Source organism: Raphanus sativus, chromosome 3 (genome assembly GCF_000801105.2).
Source record: "Raphanus sativus cultivar WK10039 chromosome 3, ASM80110v3, whole genome shotgun sequence".
Taxonomy (NCBI): Eukaryota; Viridiplantae; Streptophyta; class Magnoliopsida; order Brassicales; family Brassicaceae; genus Raphanus; species Raphanus sativus.
The window spans coordinates 24,975,158-24,993,321 of record NC_079513.1 but is presented as its reverse complement, the minus strand read 5'-3'; the positions used below and the strand labels follow the sequence as shown (position 1 = coordinate 24,993,321).

Sequence of the window (18,164 nt, the reverse complement as noted above, 5' to 3'; positions counted from 1 at the left end):
AATCAATCTTTCTTGCCATATGTACTATCCATACTGATAGTTGATACCTCAAAAGTCATACCACGTTTTGGGTTAACAAAATTAGTCATCTCTCATGGATGATTCGGCTGGAAAGAAGCCGGACATAGTCTTTGATTTGGTATGGTCTTTGGCGTGAACCATAATGGTTCTCTTCGCTTTTTTCTGTGACCATCTTATATCTTACTTAGGGCGTGCTGATCTCATACACATACCCACGACTATGGTCTCTGCTATGAGTTATTGCAGTCCTTCTATACATAGTCTTAAGAATCAATCTTGTTTATACACACACACAACCTTTGATGGATGTCTAAGATGTTGTTGGTGTGTTGCTATCAAGCCTTTGCCGTAGACCATTGGGTCATAGACCACGACCAATCACATGGTGATTGGTACTTCTCTCATACGGCTATATCTGTATATGCAGTCCCATGTCTTTAGTTCGTATGGACCTTTGCTAGGCGTGCCTATGGACTGCTACATGATAGCTGATCTTTTGAGATCTAGAAATAAACTGTATCAACCTCTCTTTAGGCTGGTTCCAAACACAAGGGATTTTGTACTTCTTATAAGTATGTATGGACTGAATTGGATTGTTCTTAGACAGATCCTTTACTTATACAGCTGCTTAATGATTCAGTCCATGAATAGCTTAGGAACAATGCTGTTCATTGAGAATTTCTTTTCTCATCTTTGTGGTACCTTTATAATATTTGATCCAGTGATCCATATGCTTGCTTACTACGTTTTTATCTCTTACTTATGACCAGACCTTTGTCAATTTCGAATCTGAGTAGTAGCATCCACCACATAGGAGTATATCTCCTTATAAACTGTTTTTCGGTCTCTGTGAGTAACCTTGTGTAATCAGCTATGTTCAAATGCTGTAAATAGGTACATGCACGTCTTAGACCACATGACCATGTCCTTATCTCACGGTTTACTTTCCTCACATGACCCATTCACTGGTTTTATCACTTGATGGCGTTTTATGGCCAATACGTCCATCTTTCTTTACTTTAAACCCCACGTCCATTTTATTCTTTGTGAGTACTCTCGTGGGTTTATGATCCTCGCATTATATCTTATACTCAAGTGCTACTTTCTTTTATGAGTTCTCTTATATGTAAATACATCAGTGGTGTTAACACTCTTATGTATGGTTCCATTGTGTTCCAGACATGTCCAAATCGATTTGAGATTTCATTATCTAGGACCTTTATTTCCTTGCAGTTTGGCGTCCCAAACTACATGGTCTGGTACCTTAGAGGGTTAGCTGGCCAGCCTTATCTCCATGTCCGGACTGGTTCCCTTTTGAACTCGGATTTATATCATTTTGTGCACCTTTTCATTTCTTTCTATCCGAGGTTCCTTTATCTTATGGAACACTTTGGTCTATCTTGTATAGACTCTGTAGCAACTTGATTGTGTCTCTTAGGACATCAAATTTCGTGGTGCATAAGCTGGTATGACATTTAGTCATTCTTTTCTATTCTTTCGGGTCAATGTGTCTGGCATCTAGTTCTGCTATGGTTATGGTTTATAAGCTTTGTGTTCTCTTTATTCTTTGGGTTCTGTATTGAAACTTTCTAGTTATCATTTAGTGTGGATTTTGATTGTATGTCCTATGGTTTAAGCTCACGCTCATTAGATGGGTTTCTCACAAAAGTTCTTAAAAAATCTTGATCACGATGCAGACTTTTTTTGTTTTACTCGTTCGCTTATTGTAACAAGTCAAGACTCAACGGCTATCCAATGTCTTTATATGCTGAGACTTCTGTCTTGGGCATTATGACTCGTCCAAGGGAGAGGAGTCATTGGACGTCATGCGTTTTTATCTGATTGGTGATCTTGATAGTACAGTATATATATATATTTGTCGATGGTATGGTCGTAACCATACACATTTTTTGAGCCATTTCTGATATAACTTTTTTTTTGTTCAAACAGGTTTAAAACTCAAGAGTAGTAAGAATGTAAGATTGAAGTTTGTTGTTTGTTTAGTTTGATTTGTGTAATATATTATGAAACTTTCGGTCAACAATTAGTATAGACTTAAGTTTCAATTTTAATAGAATAGATAAGTATTGTCCATCATTGCATCAGAACAAATGAATTAATATATTCTCGAAACAAAAAGAAAAAGTAAAAGGAAACAAATGAATTAATATATTCTCCACACAATTTTAATTTTTTTTTCACAGATAAAAATAAAATAAGTAACCATCCAAAACTAACCACTCAAGTAAACTAAAGCCACCGACAGTTTTTTATTCGTTACCCGTCCACGCGCTGCCCAGACAACCCAAAATACTGACCGTAGAGCTGTAATCACGTTACCCTTATACGACATCTTTTTTTCCTCACTAAAAATGTTTTTTTAATTCTTTCTTTCAAACAGTAGTGACGGTGCAGTTCTTGGTGATAGGTATATGCTTATTGAGCTTCTTGTGTTCGAAGTTGATGTCACACTCGATCTTCTTGAGGAACTTGGGCTTCACTAACCTCCCCAACACGTAAGCTCGTGATCGAACAACGAAACTGAGTCTCATAGGAACCGGTGCAGGAGGTGCGGGCGGGTCAGGAATAACAACCGGAGCTCCTTTCTTCTTCTTTTTAGGTTTGGGAAGTGGAGCTGGAGGCGCCGGCGGTATCAATGTCGCGCCACTTCCGTATAAAGGAATTTTCTCTCCGATCACGTGTACCAATACCGTTCTCTCGCTCTTCCTTGACTGATAAAACTTCTTAATCTGCAATGTATCATAATACATCAGAAACCTAATATGGCCTCACAAACAATTGTATGTGTTGGAAAATTATGCTAATCTCAATTTTTATTGGATGTTCCAAAAAAAAAAAACAATTTAGGGATTTTAATTGCAGATTGAACCGAACCAATTTAAAACTGAACTGAAACTTCCGACAAGTATTGAATCCGACAAGAACATCCGAAAAATTCAAAACAAATATATAATAAACATATATTTTGGATAAAAATCACAAACAATTGTATGTGTTGGAGATTATGCTAATCTCAATTTTTATTGGATGTTCAAAAAATAAAATAAAAACAATTTAGGGACTTTAATTGCAGATTGACCCGAACCGATTTAAAACTGAACTGAAACTTCCGACAAGTATTGAATCCGACAAGAACAGCCGAAAAATTCTAAAACTGAGGCCTAGTTTGCAGAGTATTGTCCGATTAATGCAATGTCTGACTTTTGATTAGGACCACTTACAGAACCGGAGCCAATTTTCATCTGAGAGAAACTGAGATCGACAGGAGTTGAAGTTACATGCACACCGAAGAAAGTTCCAGGGTTTCGATACAACATTCTAAGAGTCGCGTTCATGGTGATCATATCGGTTCCCACACCACCAGCATCTTGACCAGCTTGGATCTTGAGCGTCTCGAATGTTATACTCTGTGGGTTGCAAAAGTTACAGATCTTGAGAAATCGAATTATTCTTAAAAAAAAATCAGATTTTTAAAATTCGGAAACACACACTAACCAACCTTGACGGTTATCTTTGGTTTCTGAGGTTTAGCAGCACCGTAGAGAATCAAAGAGAAGAGACCAAAGAGTACGAAGAACCCAACGACGAAGGCTAAGACATAGCACCGACGAGGAAGCGTATCACGATCTCTCTCTCCATCGTCTAACAGCCCTTCCTCTTCGATCATCGCGAACTGCTTCTCTCCGTTGTGTCCTTTCCGCTTCGCTGAGCTGTCGTTGACTTTCCGCGACCCGGGTTTTAAGGACCCGGAGAACCGGGTCGAGGAGGATTCTCGCGAGTGGCGGCCCATGGAGGATTGAGAGTGCGGCGGAGATCCCATCGGACTGAGCACGGGAGTTGAGTGGAAGGAGGTTGCTGTTTTCTCTCCGTCGTGAGAGTCGCGAGACGGAGATTGGACGTAGTAGACTGGTCGGCGTGGAGATCTGGCTGGTGACGAGGCGGCGATGCTCGTCACCTCCGAATCTGTTTTGCCGTGCATCTTTGGACTTTGGAAGCGAAAGATTCTTCCTCTGGGGAACTGAAATTGGAGGTGAGGAGAAAAGGGAAAGTGAGAGGGTAAATGTAACGATGACTCAAGTGGCTTTCTTTTAATATTACCAAACGCGTCCGCAACTATACAACTCTTGGACTTTTTTTTTCTTTCGGACAAAACTCTGGACTTTTATTTCATATTCCAAAGACAACTGTTTTCATTATTTTTCTTTCTTTCTAATATTACAACTGTTTTAATTTTTCTTTTTTTTAATTATTTTGCTCGATATTTCAAAACCATCTTCCAAAAGACAACTGTTTTCATTTTTTTAATTAATTTGCTTGATAGTAAGATTTTCGCTTTATTATATTAGTGTCGCTTGGACAACAACTCATCAAAATTGGGCGATATGGAACTTTGTTTCTTGTCGGCGATACGGAACTTATCAGTAGATGTGAAAAAAAAAGTCTTATCTCCTACGTTACCAGTGAAATAATGTTTATATTACTTTTGTAACTGCTCATTTTCGCTAAAAAAATAACACTGATATTTTATTTCTTAAGCATTATGTAAAGAATTATGCTAAAAATATGAATACAGAATACTATTACTAAAGAGTTATGAAAATTGACGGTCATCGTCCAGATGACAAAACACAAAACAATATATAGTTAAAACACTTAAACATTATATTTAGTTTGGATTTTCAACCAAGGATTTGTGGAGATTTTATCAATTTAGTATGTTATGGTTTATAAGCTTTGTGTTCTCTTAGTCTTTTCCTTTTTGGGTTTTTTACCGAAACTTCCTTATCGTTAAGTGTTGATTTTGATTATATGTCCTATGGTTTAAGCTAATGCTCATTGGATGGGTTTCTTACAAAAGTTCTTAAAAATCTTGATCACGATGCAGACTTGGTTTTACTCGTTCGCTTATTGTAACAAGTCAAGACTCAAGGCTATCCTATGCGTTTTTATATCTGATTGGTGTCTTGATAGTATATCTATATCAGTCGATGGTATTGTCGTATAGTTTATGTATTCTCCATTTGAGATTTGACACAGACCCAAATAGAACAAGAACTTTTACTATACTCGATTATATATTTCTGGAACGAAGTAAAAACACTCCTAATACATTGATATAAACTCAAATTGCCGTATGAAAACCCACATGGATCATGATAACAAATTTGAGTGTTTTTGTACGATACTTAAAATAGAGAGTCCTTGAAGGGGCAATCCTCCATACAGGTTTTGAAGCAATATTGGTCCTCGCCACATCTGATGCGACAATAATGTGCGCAGGTAGGATAGTCACCTACTGTTGGCAATATTGCTTCATCCCTTTGTATTAAGACCACATAAATACATCAATATTCAATACAGTAATAAATCAAGAACAAAATATTTTGAAGAGAAGGAATACGCAGTACGTACTTTGGAATAACCTGTGGTGTGCTAGGTTTGGGCACCTCCATCTGCAACGAGATTCGCAATGCGAATCTCCGCCGCATTTGTCAACGCAATCAATGACGCATGTATTGTAGTCTTCTATTCCTCGATTAACAGTAGCACATTCCACTGTTACCAATACCATCACCATCATCATCACCATACACATTTTGTGAGCCATTTCTGATAGAACCTTTTTTGTTCAAACAGGTTTAAAACTCAAGAGTAGTAAGAATGATGTTTGTTGTTTGTTTAGATTGATTTGTATTGGTTTATATATACGATGGAGGACAGATTATATATGCATTGTTTTTTACTTTATATTCTTCTTTTTTAATGCCATATACTATTTGGAAATAAATTCCTAGAAAGGAACAATATTTTTGACTATGACCAGAATTCTTTCTTTCTCATTTTGAGAATAGAAATATATATTAGAAAAGGAGAAATATTTTTTAAATATGACCAGAATTCTTTCTTTCTTGTTTTGAATATAAAATCATATATTAGAAAAATGTACAATGCAAAATTATGGGATGATAATATAATTATTTATATATTATTTTATTTACGTCTGTTTTATATTTGCCAGATCAACATGTTTGTTATTTGTATTGATTTCAGGGTAACTTAAAAGAATGTCAACTGGAGAAGTGTGTAATTAGGAGAATAGATCATTTTGTGTTGTGGACAAAAAAATTACAGAGTACTAACTCTAGCCTTAGTTGTTGACATAATACTAAATGCTAATGTCCTCCAAATGCTATCTGGCAAATGTTTTCATATGAATTTTTTTGAAGAGCATTTGCATTTATAATTTATAAATTTTTAAAAATATATAATTAGTTCATTTATTTTATTTAATAATATCATTATTTTTATATCCAGAAAATGAAAATTTTATTTCTAAAATAAATTTACAATATAAATATATTTTTGAAAAATAGTATTTCGCATTTCAATATAATTTAATTATCTAATTATATTATATTAATAAATTAAATTATATTTTAAATATAAAATATTATTTTAAAATATATATTCTAATTGAAAAATTTATTTTTAAAATAATATTTTTGATATAAACATAATTTTTGAAATTAGTAAATAAAATAAATAAATTATATATCTTTTTATTGTATATACTAATATAAATATATATTAGAAATATATTCATTATAAATAATATATTATATATTGTACTACTAATTTTATAATAATTTTAAATAGCATGTTCATACTGCTCTACCAATCAATCTATTAAACAGTTAAGCAAAAACATATAGCTTCTGCAGCATATTGCTTCTATAGCATACTGCTACTGCTTTATCATATGTCTTGCCAATCAGGGTCTTGGTCTGAGCATCAAACTCCAAGCATCAAGAGAATACAGAGTGGACGAAAACTATACAAATTACTCATTGAAGTTAATATTTAATGTAAAGATTCCTTTTACTTCAAGAAAATATTACTCCCTCTGTTTCGAATTACTTGTCGTTTTAGAATAGAATTTTCGTTTCAAAAAAAATGTCGTTTTCGGTTTTCGCATATATTTTACTACATTGTCCTTCCCATGTAATTGAACTTAATCTTGATTTCTCATCATGTGTATGTTGTATGGGTTAATCTATCTTAAGGATCGTTATAGCAAAATATATAATAAATCAACATGTATGATTAGTGTGAATAACGAATCGGTCAGGGACCACAGAGTATAGTGATATATGAACATAAAAGTAATATGTAACAGAAACAACATAACGATCATTCTCTCAAACCAAAAATTATTCGCTATTATGGTAGTAAATTGTTCAGCCCAAAAAAAAATGGTAGTAAATTGTTTGATATATGTTATCCTTCGTTTATATCCCCTTCACAATGTCCCCTGAAAATCTATTTCATTTATTTATTTGTAGATTATAGTATGAAAAAGCTGTAGTTATCTATTCTTGTTAATCACTGGTCCATTTTCTGAAGATCCTCTGGACTATATTTACGAAGTAATTTTGCCACATGTCTTCTATATAATCAATTTAACAAAACAAATATGACATGGTTATTGAAATTGATGACATGACTTCCGAAAAAAGATGACATGGATAATTTCATTTAATGTTGATTTATAATTTTGGAAAACTTATTAAAATATGGTAATCATATATTACATTTATATTGATATTTCTTATTATAATATGGTAAATAATTCATATATTACACTTAATATTGATATTTCTTTTTGGTAATTTTTTAAAATATGGTAATACCTAGCTCATACATCATCTATAAAATAAATATATTCATATATAATATATCAAATTTCGAAATATTATTATTTGTATAATTATACAATTTGTATTACTAAAGCTTTCAAAATTTTTACAATATTTAAAAAAATTAAATATCTAATCGTAAGATCATTAGTTTTAAATTTTTGATAAATTTTATAAATATTGTTTAGCCTAAACTTTTGATAATTATAAAAATTTATATAATTTTTATTAGTTTTATACAAATTGATTTAATATATATCAAATATATATTAAATACTAGTAAGAAAATATTAAAATTTATAATATTTAATAGAAAAAAATATAGAGTAGATTTAAAAATTCCTTACTGCACATGGTATATGGTGTAGGAGAACACCTAGTATAATAATATATCTTGAGTATATCTTGAAGTTCTTTCATAGTTCATATCATTAATATGTTTTACTGACAAAAACAATGGATCATAACAGAAGTGAACGCTTTGTCTGAGAATTAGAAAATAGTACTTTTGGGGGATTTACTTATACAAGGTTCGAAACAATCTGCGTCTGCGTTATAACCACATTTCTTTCTACAATCTCTGTAGCAGCTAGCATTGTTGTCTGGCATTATTGGTTCCGTAAAAAACTCAAATTTATGTATTTTTTATTTGAGATTAGACATTACCCATATAAAACCAGTTTTTGTTTACTCACATTCCATTTTTTTTTCTGGAACGAAGTTAAAACACTTAATACATTGATATAAACGCAAATTTTCGTATGAGAAAACACATGGACCATCATAATTTTTTTGAGTATTTTGTGTGATCGATAACTAAAAAAATAGTAGTCCTACAAGGGGCATTTCTTGAAACAATCGTGCATGCAAGCTTCGTCATTGCCACATTTGATGGCACAGTTTCTGTAGCAGATAGCGTTTCTACCTTGTTGTGGCAATATTGCTTCATACCTTTGTATTAAGACCACATATATACATACATCAATATTCAATACAGTAATAAACATGAACAAAATATTTTAATTAAGGAGAAGGAAGCTGTACGTACTTTGGGAGAAACGGTAGTGTGTGAGGTTTGGGGCAAATGAATCTGCAATTTAAATGGCACCTGTCATCTATGATTATGCCGCAATTGATAATGCATTTTTTGACGCATGTTTTGTAGTCTTCTTTCGGTTGATGAATAGTAGCACATTCCACTGTTACCAATACCATCACCATCATCATCACCATATAATTTTTTTGAGCCATTTGTGATAGAACTTTTTTTTGGTTCAAACAGGTTTAAAACTTAGGAGTAGTAAGACTGTAAGATTGATGTTTGTTGTTTGTTTGATTTAATTTGTGTGGGTTTATGTATTATATATTATATATACTGTACATAGAATTATTTATTCCTTCATTTCTAGTTTTCGTGTTGTTTCACCCGCATTAAATTGCATATACTGTTTTAGTTTGAAATTATTTATTTTTGTTTGAATAACAGTCCTTTTGATCTATTCTTTCTTCTTATGCCATATACTAATTGGAATGAAATCATATGTATAATGGGAGAGATTTCTCTTCCTGAAAGGTCTACCTCTGCAGTTATGATCTCATTGAAAAATAGATCTGTGTTTGGAGTTTTAGAGAAGAGTTTTGTGATTTATAAAATGGGCTTCATGATTTATTCCGAGGTTCGTTTTAATATATATAAATTTAAGAATATCTTTTGGACTGCCAATGGATGTTATCAATAAAATTTGCAATATACTTGACTTAGCCTGCTAATAATAGAATTAACGTAAAACATATTTCTCCATAATATATAGCCGGCTCATCAGTATAGCAAAAAAAAAGTTATGAGTTATCTGCGTTTTCATCTAGTTGATGCCTTGATAGTATACATATCGGTCGATCGATGGTATAGTCGTATAGTTTATGTATTTTTCATTTGAGATTTAACATGACCCAATATATAACGAAAATATTTACTCGTAACTGATTAATCTTAATACATTGATATAAACTCAAATCGCCGTATGAAAAAACACATGGATCATCATCAGAAATGTGAGTTTTTTGTATGATAATAAAAAAGAGTAGTCCTAGTTGGGGCAGTTCTTCTGACACTTGTGCATGCAGTCCATGTCAGTGCCACATGTTAGCCTACAATTTCTGAAACAGATAGTAGCATCACCTTCTTGTGGCAGTATTGCTTCATCTTTTTGTATTAAGACCACATACATATATCAATATTCAACACTGTATTAATTAAGCAAAAAAAAGTTTGAAAAGAAGTAATCGCAGTACGTACTCTGGGAGGGACGCTTGTGGTGTGCTAGGTTTGAGGCACCTCCATCTGCAACGAGATTCGCAATGCGAATCTCCACCGCATTTGGCAACGCAATCGATGACGCATGTATTATAGTCTTCTATTTCTCGATTAATGGTAGCACATTCCATTGTTACCAATACCAACACGATCATCATAACCATACACATTTTTTGGACCACTTCTGATATCGTTTTTTTTTGTTCAAAGAGATATAAAACTCAAGAATAAGCTGCAAGGCTGATGTTGTTGTTTGTTTGATTTGATTTCTGCGAATATATATAGGATGGAGGAAAGATTATACATGGAATTATTTCTATACTTTTACAACAGAGACTAAAAAATCTACAAAAGTCGTTATATCTATACTGTTACAACAGAAACACTAAAAAATCTACAAAAAGTCATAATTTGATTTTAGCAAAAAAAAGTTATAATTTGACCATTACATTATTTAAAGTCCTATAATTTCTCATACAATTAACTTAGTTACTATTAAATACATACTATAATCTAAGATACTTTTTCAGTATTTTCAAAATAAGATATCTAAAAGATACTCTTAAGTATACTTTTCTAAGATTTCATTGTAATGATATTTTTAATACATTTATTTAAATTTAAATTTATATTTTTGATATTTACATTTAAATAATAAAATTCATAAATATTATATATTCTTATAAATGGATATTAATTTATTTTTATTTATAGAGTAAGAAATAAAATTTCTATACAACTTTTATATATATATTCATATGCATAATTTAATTGAGACCAACAAATAAATATTAAGTTACTTAATCCATTTATTAAATATTTTATAAATTATAAAATTTAAATAATTACATAAACAGAATAACATATGTTCATGAATTTTACAAACTGCTTCCACTTATTAAAATAAATTATTAAAGTATGATATTAAACTAATAAATATTTTTTAATTTCAATATACATATTCAAATTATAATATTAAATGTAAATATATTTTAATTTGATAAAAATTACAATACTAAATTTAGTTGATATTAATATATTTGATTATATGGTATATCAAACTATATGTTATGTTTTACAATTATAGTTTTTAGCGGAATATTTCATAAACATGTGGATATTATCAAGTATGAGATTAGTTAAATGAAAATAGTTAATTTTATATTATAATAAAATAAACTTTAACCAATATATAAGGTTCAAAATATATTCTTATTATATTATAAACTTTAAAGTATAAGTAAATTAATAAGGCATGTTATATAAATGAGTTATCTTATTTTTTATATTAGTGAAATTTTAAAGTATTGATTTATATTTTAAAACAAATATTTGTATAAAATTTCTAATTTTCCATAAATAATTGTTCGAAAAAAATTAATTCCGCTTTTTGTAATGGAAATCAAAATCTAGTATTTCTTTATTTCTAGTCCTTTTTTACTAATTTTATTTCTAGTCTTCAAGGACTAGATTATACTTTGGATTACTAAATAGAGTATTTAGGGTGTATATACACCAAAAATACCAAAATTTGCGAAATACCCGATCACTGTAGCGGACACTGTGTACTTTTTTAAATACCAAAATAACCCTATTCTCCTATTCTCCTATTCTCCTACACATGTCTTAGCTTAGATTTTTCTATCTCATTCTCTCTCTCACGTGTGACCCTTTCCTTTACAATTCAAGTCTGCATTTTACTTTTTTTTTCCACAAATAGCTTTATCTTCTCTCTTTTTTTCTCAATCCCTCTATATCTTTTTGATTATAAACATGAATTATCCACCGTGAACGTCTCATTTCCTCCCTTTGATATTGATTGTCGTCTCAGATACCATCTTTAAAAGCTGTTCAGCGGCACCGTAACCTCGTCACACTGTCTCGCGGTTGTGAATTCACTTTTGGCTAGGTATGTTCTATTCAACACATGTATGGATCCATCGAGTACTACCCGGAATTGATGAGTACGACCCATTAGCGATTCATGGATCAGCAAAACCTCCTCGTTGTATGGATCAGCAGGATAGTCTAAGAATGATAGGGTTCTAAACACGATCGACGAGGACGATATCACTTTTCCATTTTTCAATTTTTAGCTGATACATATTTGGGTATCTGTTACCAAGTGCGGATACCGTTAAATGATAACTTGTTAGTAAAATGTTACAAAAAATTATTGTTGTAAAATAAATAGCTTGTAAATTTCTAAAGGATACGTGGACATATAGATAATTCATGTTTGGTTAGTTGTTACAAAACATGTTAGAGACTAGTATACTTATTGCTAAGATTTATAAAAACAATTCTTTTATTTGATACATGATTTGTTAGATGTTACAAAATATGTTACAATAATAACTTAATTATTATCTGTTTAACTCTATGCTTGTTAACCGTTAACAATTATTTTAACCAATAAATTACACATAACACTAGTTTTACATGGTAAATAAAATGTTAGGTATCAAATAACTCAATGTTATAGATCATTGTACTTAATAAGTATAGATCTATGATAATAATGTTTCTCACTAACAATTCATATAACATTTAACGTCAAAGCTTAGGCTTTAACGCCTTTTCTTAGCACACTAAAATTATGTTGACGTTCCTTGATGTATACTGTTATTCTTTCATTGGAAACAGCTGTATATAATTGATTCATCAAGATCTTGCGATCAATCATTCTCTCTTATTCATTTATTGAACTTTCGTATATCTACAGCTCAGAGATTGTTGGGAGCATATGTTCTTTGATTCCATGACTGACGGCGGCGCCGGCAAGGACAAAGTTTGAAGAGGAGCTCGGTGTTGGAGTGCCATCAGAAATATAATTGGTTGTGTTTCGGCGATTTAGAAAGTAGATCGACAAATGCAAATTTGAGAAGATTATATTGATGATGAATGATAAAATTCTCGTTAGAAAGAGAAGGAGATGAAAAAAGATAAGTGTTGAAGATGGAGATTGAACTTTCTCTCTCTCACTCTCACGTGCTGAATTGAAAGGACATAAGCGTCAGTTTGTGTTCATTTTGCTACAGAAATTGATAGTTTACTACTGGTGGGGTAGTTCCCTAATTTTGGTCTCATTTATGTATATGTAGCAAATTAACTCTACTAAATAATCATTATACATATATTATTTTAGTTTGAATTGAGAAGAGATTTATCTTCTTCTTTTTTTTGAATTCCAGTAATTTTGACATATTCTTTCTTTTTGTGCCATGTTGTAATTGGAAAGAAATTCCCAGAAAAGAACAATATTCTCTCAATTTTTTTAATCATATAGAGACCCATAAATATATGACTAGACTTCTTTCTTCTGAAAATAGAATCATATATTAGAAATGTACAATGTAAAGCTATATGACTGAATTTTTATATGTAGCATTAATAATATGATTATTCACATATTATTTTGTTCACGTCTGTTTTATATTTTTGAGATCAACATGTTAATTTTTTCTTCTACGTGTTAATTCTATTGATTTAAATCTTATTCATGCCAGATATAAACTAAGATAAGATTAATAGATATCTACTCTATTAAAAGATAAATTTTCTTTTATCTATCATAATAAATTTATACTAGATCCATTTCATAATTACATAATAATCGATAAAGATATTAATAATGAACTAATTTTAGCAACAAATTTTTATTTTTTTTAGTTTTTAATAAAATATGTTGAAAAAAATCTAACAAAATCTTATTGATGTTTTAAAATATTTTTACTAGATAATTCATTAATTAATTTTGTAATTAGTAATATTATACTAATATTAATTTTTTAAAAATATATATAAAAAAGTATGTGCTATTTTTATAAATTTATATTCATAGTCTATATCTTATCTACTAAAAGAGAAGTGCAATTTTTATTCATCATACAAAAAACATACTTTGTATCTTTCATTAATTACATAATAATCAATAATAGATATTAACAATAAATTAATTTTAACAAGAAATTTTAATTTTAGTTTTTGTTATAGCAAAAATTTATTGAAAAAACTCTAACAAAATCTTATTAATTTTAAAATATTTTTATTAAATAATGCATTAATTAATTTTGTAACTAGTAATATAAATTAGTATTATTTAAATTTTATTATGAAGAAAAAATTTAAAAAATATATGTTATTTTTGTAAATTATGCCAAACACCCGTGTGGATAAACTCGAAAAATGTAATAACATTAATAAAAAAAAGTACAAAAATCATTATATATAAATAGGTAATAAAAATAAGGACAAATCTCTGAAATAGCACTTTTTAAGGTTTTATCACAAAAATAGCACTCAAAAAATAAAATAACCAAAATAGCACCTTTTTGTTATGAAAATTTTCATTTTTATTTTTTATTTTTATAAATTTGAATACATTCCTAAAACTTCATCCCTTAACTCTAAACCCTAAGTCTTAGATTAATTAACCCAAAGGTTATAAATGCATATTTACCTTTCAATAAAACTTCTTTTGGTCATTTTCTTCCTTGTGATGCTATTTTTGTGACAAAAACTTGATTTTGTGCTATTTTTGTCTTTTTCTCTAAAAATAAAATGCATAAAGCGAATTATTATATATTAGTAAAGTAATAAGAAATCTAGACGATAAGAATAAATAATTATCTATAACACTACTAAAAGGAGAATATGAAGCTCCCTTAGAGTGTCCACCTCCTCAAAAAAAATCGACCAATTAGAAGCTTTTAATTGTCCACGTCATACTGGTCGATGTAGTTATTTCCGTCTGGGCTTCTCCATTTACGTATGGGCTTAAAAATATTTTTGCTTGGGCTTGATGGTTTAAGTTTTGTAAGATGATCTAATAAAAGTTGCGACGCAATTAAAGCGACGTTTCTCAAACAGTTCGTCTTCTCCGATCGAACAGCCTAGAAAATCATATGACTCTCATCAATCAATACCTTTCTTTACTTCCATCCATACCCATGTTCTTCTTTCACAGGTGTGTTAAGTTTTGCTTTCCATTTCATAAAGATCATGAGTATTAGTCACACAGAGGTAACAAATCTTAGTGAAAAGATATAAGGTTCTTTTTTAAGAGAATATTTGTATTTAATTTGTTCTTTGAATTTATTTGTGAACAGTTTCCACAGACAAGGATTGCTGATCTACTCCCCAATGCTTCTCCTGAAGCTATTGATTTGATCACTGTGAGTCCTTGTGTTTTACTCTTTTTTTTCCTGTCAATAAAAAAGTATCTTGGTTTCTTATATGATCGATCTGATGTTATATCTTTTTGACTCAACAGAGACTTTGCTCATGGGATCCATTGAAACGACCAACTGCTGATCAGGCGCTAAACCATTCCTTTTTCAATGTAATTTGACTCATCCTCTTACTTTTTTTTAATCTGTTTCACACATACTCTCTCTGTATTGATAAATATAAGACCCCAATAGATGGCTATGCAGGCTTCGTATCCTCTACATGACCTTTGAGTTGAGGCTTAACACCATTGGTGAGATTTTTTTATTTGTTTATCCTTTTATAACCTTAGATTAAATTCAACTTATTTTTTTTTGTTCAGCAGCGGATATGCCTTATCTTGAGCTAAACCTCTGGGATTTTAACACAAAACAAGATGAATATTTTCTTGGCTTGACTTTGGCTGTAAAACCAAGCGCTCCTAAACTAGGTAAGTATCCTCTCCTTGTGTAGAGCAGGATGCATGGTCATATGATTACACACATTGACATTGCAACTTTTTTTTTTGGCAGAAATGGTCTGCAATGCATCTCAGGATATGAGTGAGGTAATCTTTTAGACGCCATGACGTTGTAATGAGCTTCTCATTGAGTTGTTGTAATGAATCCAATACTCTTTTTGTTTGCAGAACTTTCTCTTTTGCCCTATGGTTAACAATGATCGTGAACCATCAGGTGAGTGTTATGATTAAACCTAAAGCATATGTGTTGGTTATGTTTCTCTTTATTGAATTGCTTTTCCTTTTTGAACATTTACAGTTTTCTGGTCTCTGCTCTCTCCTGATGAAAGCCGCGACCACGCACCTGTTGAATCATGTCCTCTATCTCTGTCCTTCAGGTGAGAATATGAATCCATGTTTTCTCTAATGATTCCATGAATGTGTTTAACATAAATGTTTTCTTTTAGCAAACAAAACATGTATTATTATTTAAAAAATTCTGGAAAATCTCTTAATGGCATCCAAACTGACCTGATATCATTTTTGTTTTAAGCTTTCCTATTGAACTGACTTCTGACTAGGCTACTTTAATCATGGAGTGCAGTGAGAGAGAATAAATAAAAGATGATGAGCTAAGAGGAGATGGAAGAATAAGAGGGGAAGGAGAATAAATAAAAGAACAAGTTGCACTGCGTATTCAACTTGACGACATCGGTAGTGGCTTCTCGGCTATTGAGTCTACCATCGCTTTCAAGTTCATAGGATGGGCTGCTGAAATATCATGTTTGGTGGAAGGAGCAGCTGTCAAGTTTTACTCATACACCCTTTTCTCCCTCACTTTCCAACACCATGCTTCATTCGGCCACCGCTACCTCTGGTTCCATGACATGGTCACCACATCCACGTGAACTCTTTGGTTCGAGTTGGTTTGGTCGTTATGTGGAAAAACAGATCGTTGATGAGTTTTTGTAAGAGTAAAAAATCCATGGATAAAGAGGAAGAGCGGTGGAAAAGAAAATAGACTGAGAAGTTTTTTTTTGGAAAAAGATTTCAAAGAGACTGAGGAGTTTGAGAACTTTTTTGGTGAGGTAGAACTTCCACTAAGAGTCTGAGAGAAAATGGAGGTTAGGTCTTGGAAAAAGAAGATAAAGAGAAGAAGTAGAAACAGAGCAGAGGAAGAAGAAGAAGAATAAAAGGAAGTAACGGAGGACGTTCGATGAATAATAATCTATGAGTATGAGTGGCCGTGCAAACAAAATATCAAGATTTTGTATTAATGTATCAAGAGGTACATTCGTGGGATTTGTATTTTTTATTGAGAATTGTAAAAATTAAATATTGAGATACGTGTGTAAATATTTATCTTTTGTAGGAGATCAAAATATGTAAGTGTCAAGGTTGTGAGGGATATAGGTTGAAAACGAAGGGTGAAAATGCGAAGGAGGAAGATTATAAAATTTTAAAAGTTGGAGGAACTGTAGACTATTGTTTCTTTTTTTTAAGACAACTGGAGAGTATTGTTTTTTTTTTTTTTTGAAAAAGAACTGGAGAGTATTGTTATATGAACAATGCTCAATATATGAAAAGATAGTAAAAAAAAAAAGAAAAGATAGTCAAAAAGCCTATAAGCAATCCAAAAACTACACAACTCTATAAACTATTTATGTGTTTTAGATTTTAATTTAACCTCTTTCCACTGAGTAATTTAGATTTTAATTTATACAACAAACAATCTACATAATATTTTAAAAAGTTCTATTGTAAATTTTATAAATAATATAAAGGTAATTATGCATTTATAATAAATATGTAGTATTTAAATTAGTATTTAATTTACAAAAAATAGTCAGAAAGCCTGGAGTACTACACATTTTAGCAAAATTAATTAAATAAAAGACCACATTATTATGTCTTTTTTTCTCAACATTTTATGTTCTTACTTCACTAAATAAAATATTAATCTACATTTTTAAAAATTTATTAAATCTTGAGTATTTTATATTATATAACAAAAATGAATTTAGTATTACTTAAATTTCATCAAATAGCATCGATAACCCAAACTTACAAAAAAAAAATTTGAAAATAAAAACTTGCTAACGCCACTTTCACGCGTCTATGATCTTATAGTTACAAAATATAATATTTAATATTTCATTTAATAACTTATAAAAAAATTATTTGAAAATGATAATATATATTATTATCATATATATTATCATATGGGTGATATTGATATTGACACATGGACCTGATCACATGGGGGATATTGATCGTTTACAACATATTATTATTAAGAACTAACATCAATCTTGCATTGTTATATTATAATAATGCAAACACGATGCTACGAGCAGTTAAAATTGGTTCAATGTGTGGAAATATTAGACAACTCATGTTCATAGTTCAATACCAAATCTAATGCTCTCTCTATTTCAGA

At 30.7% G+C, this 18,164-nt stretch overlaps 1 protein-coding gene and 2 long non-coding RNA genes across 3 annotated transcripts; 2 read left to right on the top strand and 1 right to left on the bottom strand.

The window, feature by feature from the left end:
- Window positions 1–2,164: 2,164 nt before the first annotated feature.
- LOC130509407 (uncharacterized) lies at window positions 2,165–4,133 on the bottom strand. The gene is made up of 3 exons (XM_057005323.1): window positions 3,542–4,133; window positions 3,264–3,449; window positions 2,165–2,771 (listed from the first exon to the last, which is right to left on the bottom strand). The coding sequence occupies exons 1-3, from the start codon at window positions 4,019–4,021 to the stop codon at window positions 2,415–2,417; spliced, it is 1,023 nt and encodes a 340-aa protein (XP_056861303.1). The 5' UTR covers window positions 4,022–4,133; the 3' UTR covers window positions 2,165–2,414.
- A 10,925-nt stretch (window positions 4,134–15,058) lies between these two features.
- Window positions 15,059–15,407, top strand: LOC130509810 (uncharacterized). The gene is made up of 3 exons (XR_008943741.1): window positions 15,059–15,078; window positions 15,165–15,230; window positions 15,329–15,407. It is a non-coding gene; the product is annotated as an uncharacterized LOC130509810 (long non-coding RNA).
- A 208-nt stretch (window positions 15,408–15,615) lies between these two features.
- LOC130509662 (uncharacterized) lies at window positions 15,616–16,145 on the top strand. The gene is made up of 4 exons (XR_008943666.1): window positions 15,616–15,715; window positions 15,798–15,832; window positions 15,914–15,959; window positions 16,044–16,145. It is a non-coding gene; the product is annotated as an uncharacterized LOC130509662 (long non-coding RNA).
- Window positions 16,146–18,164: the final 2,019 nt, after the last annotated feature.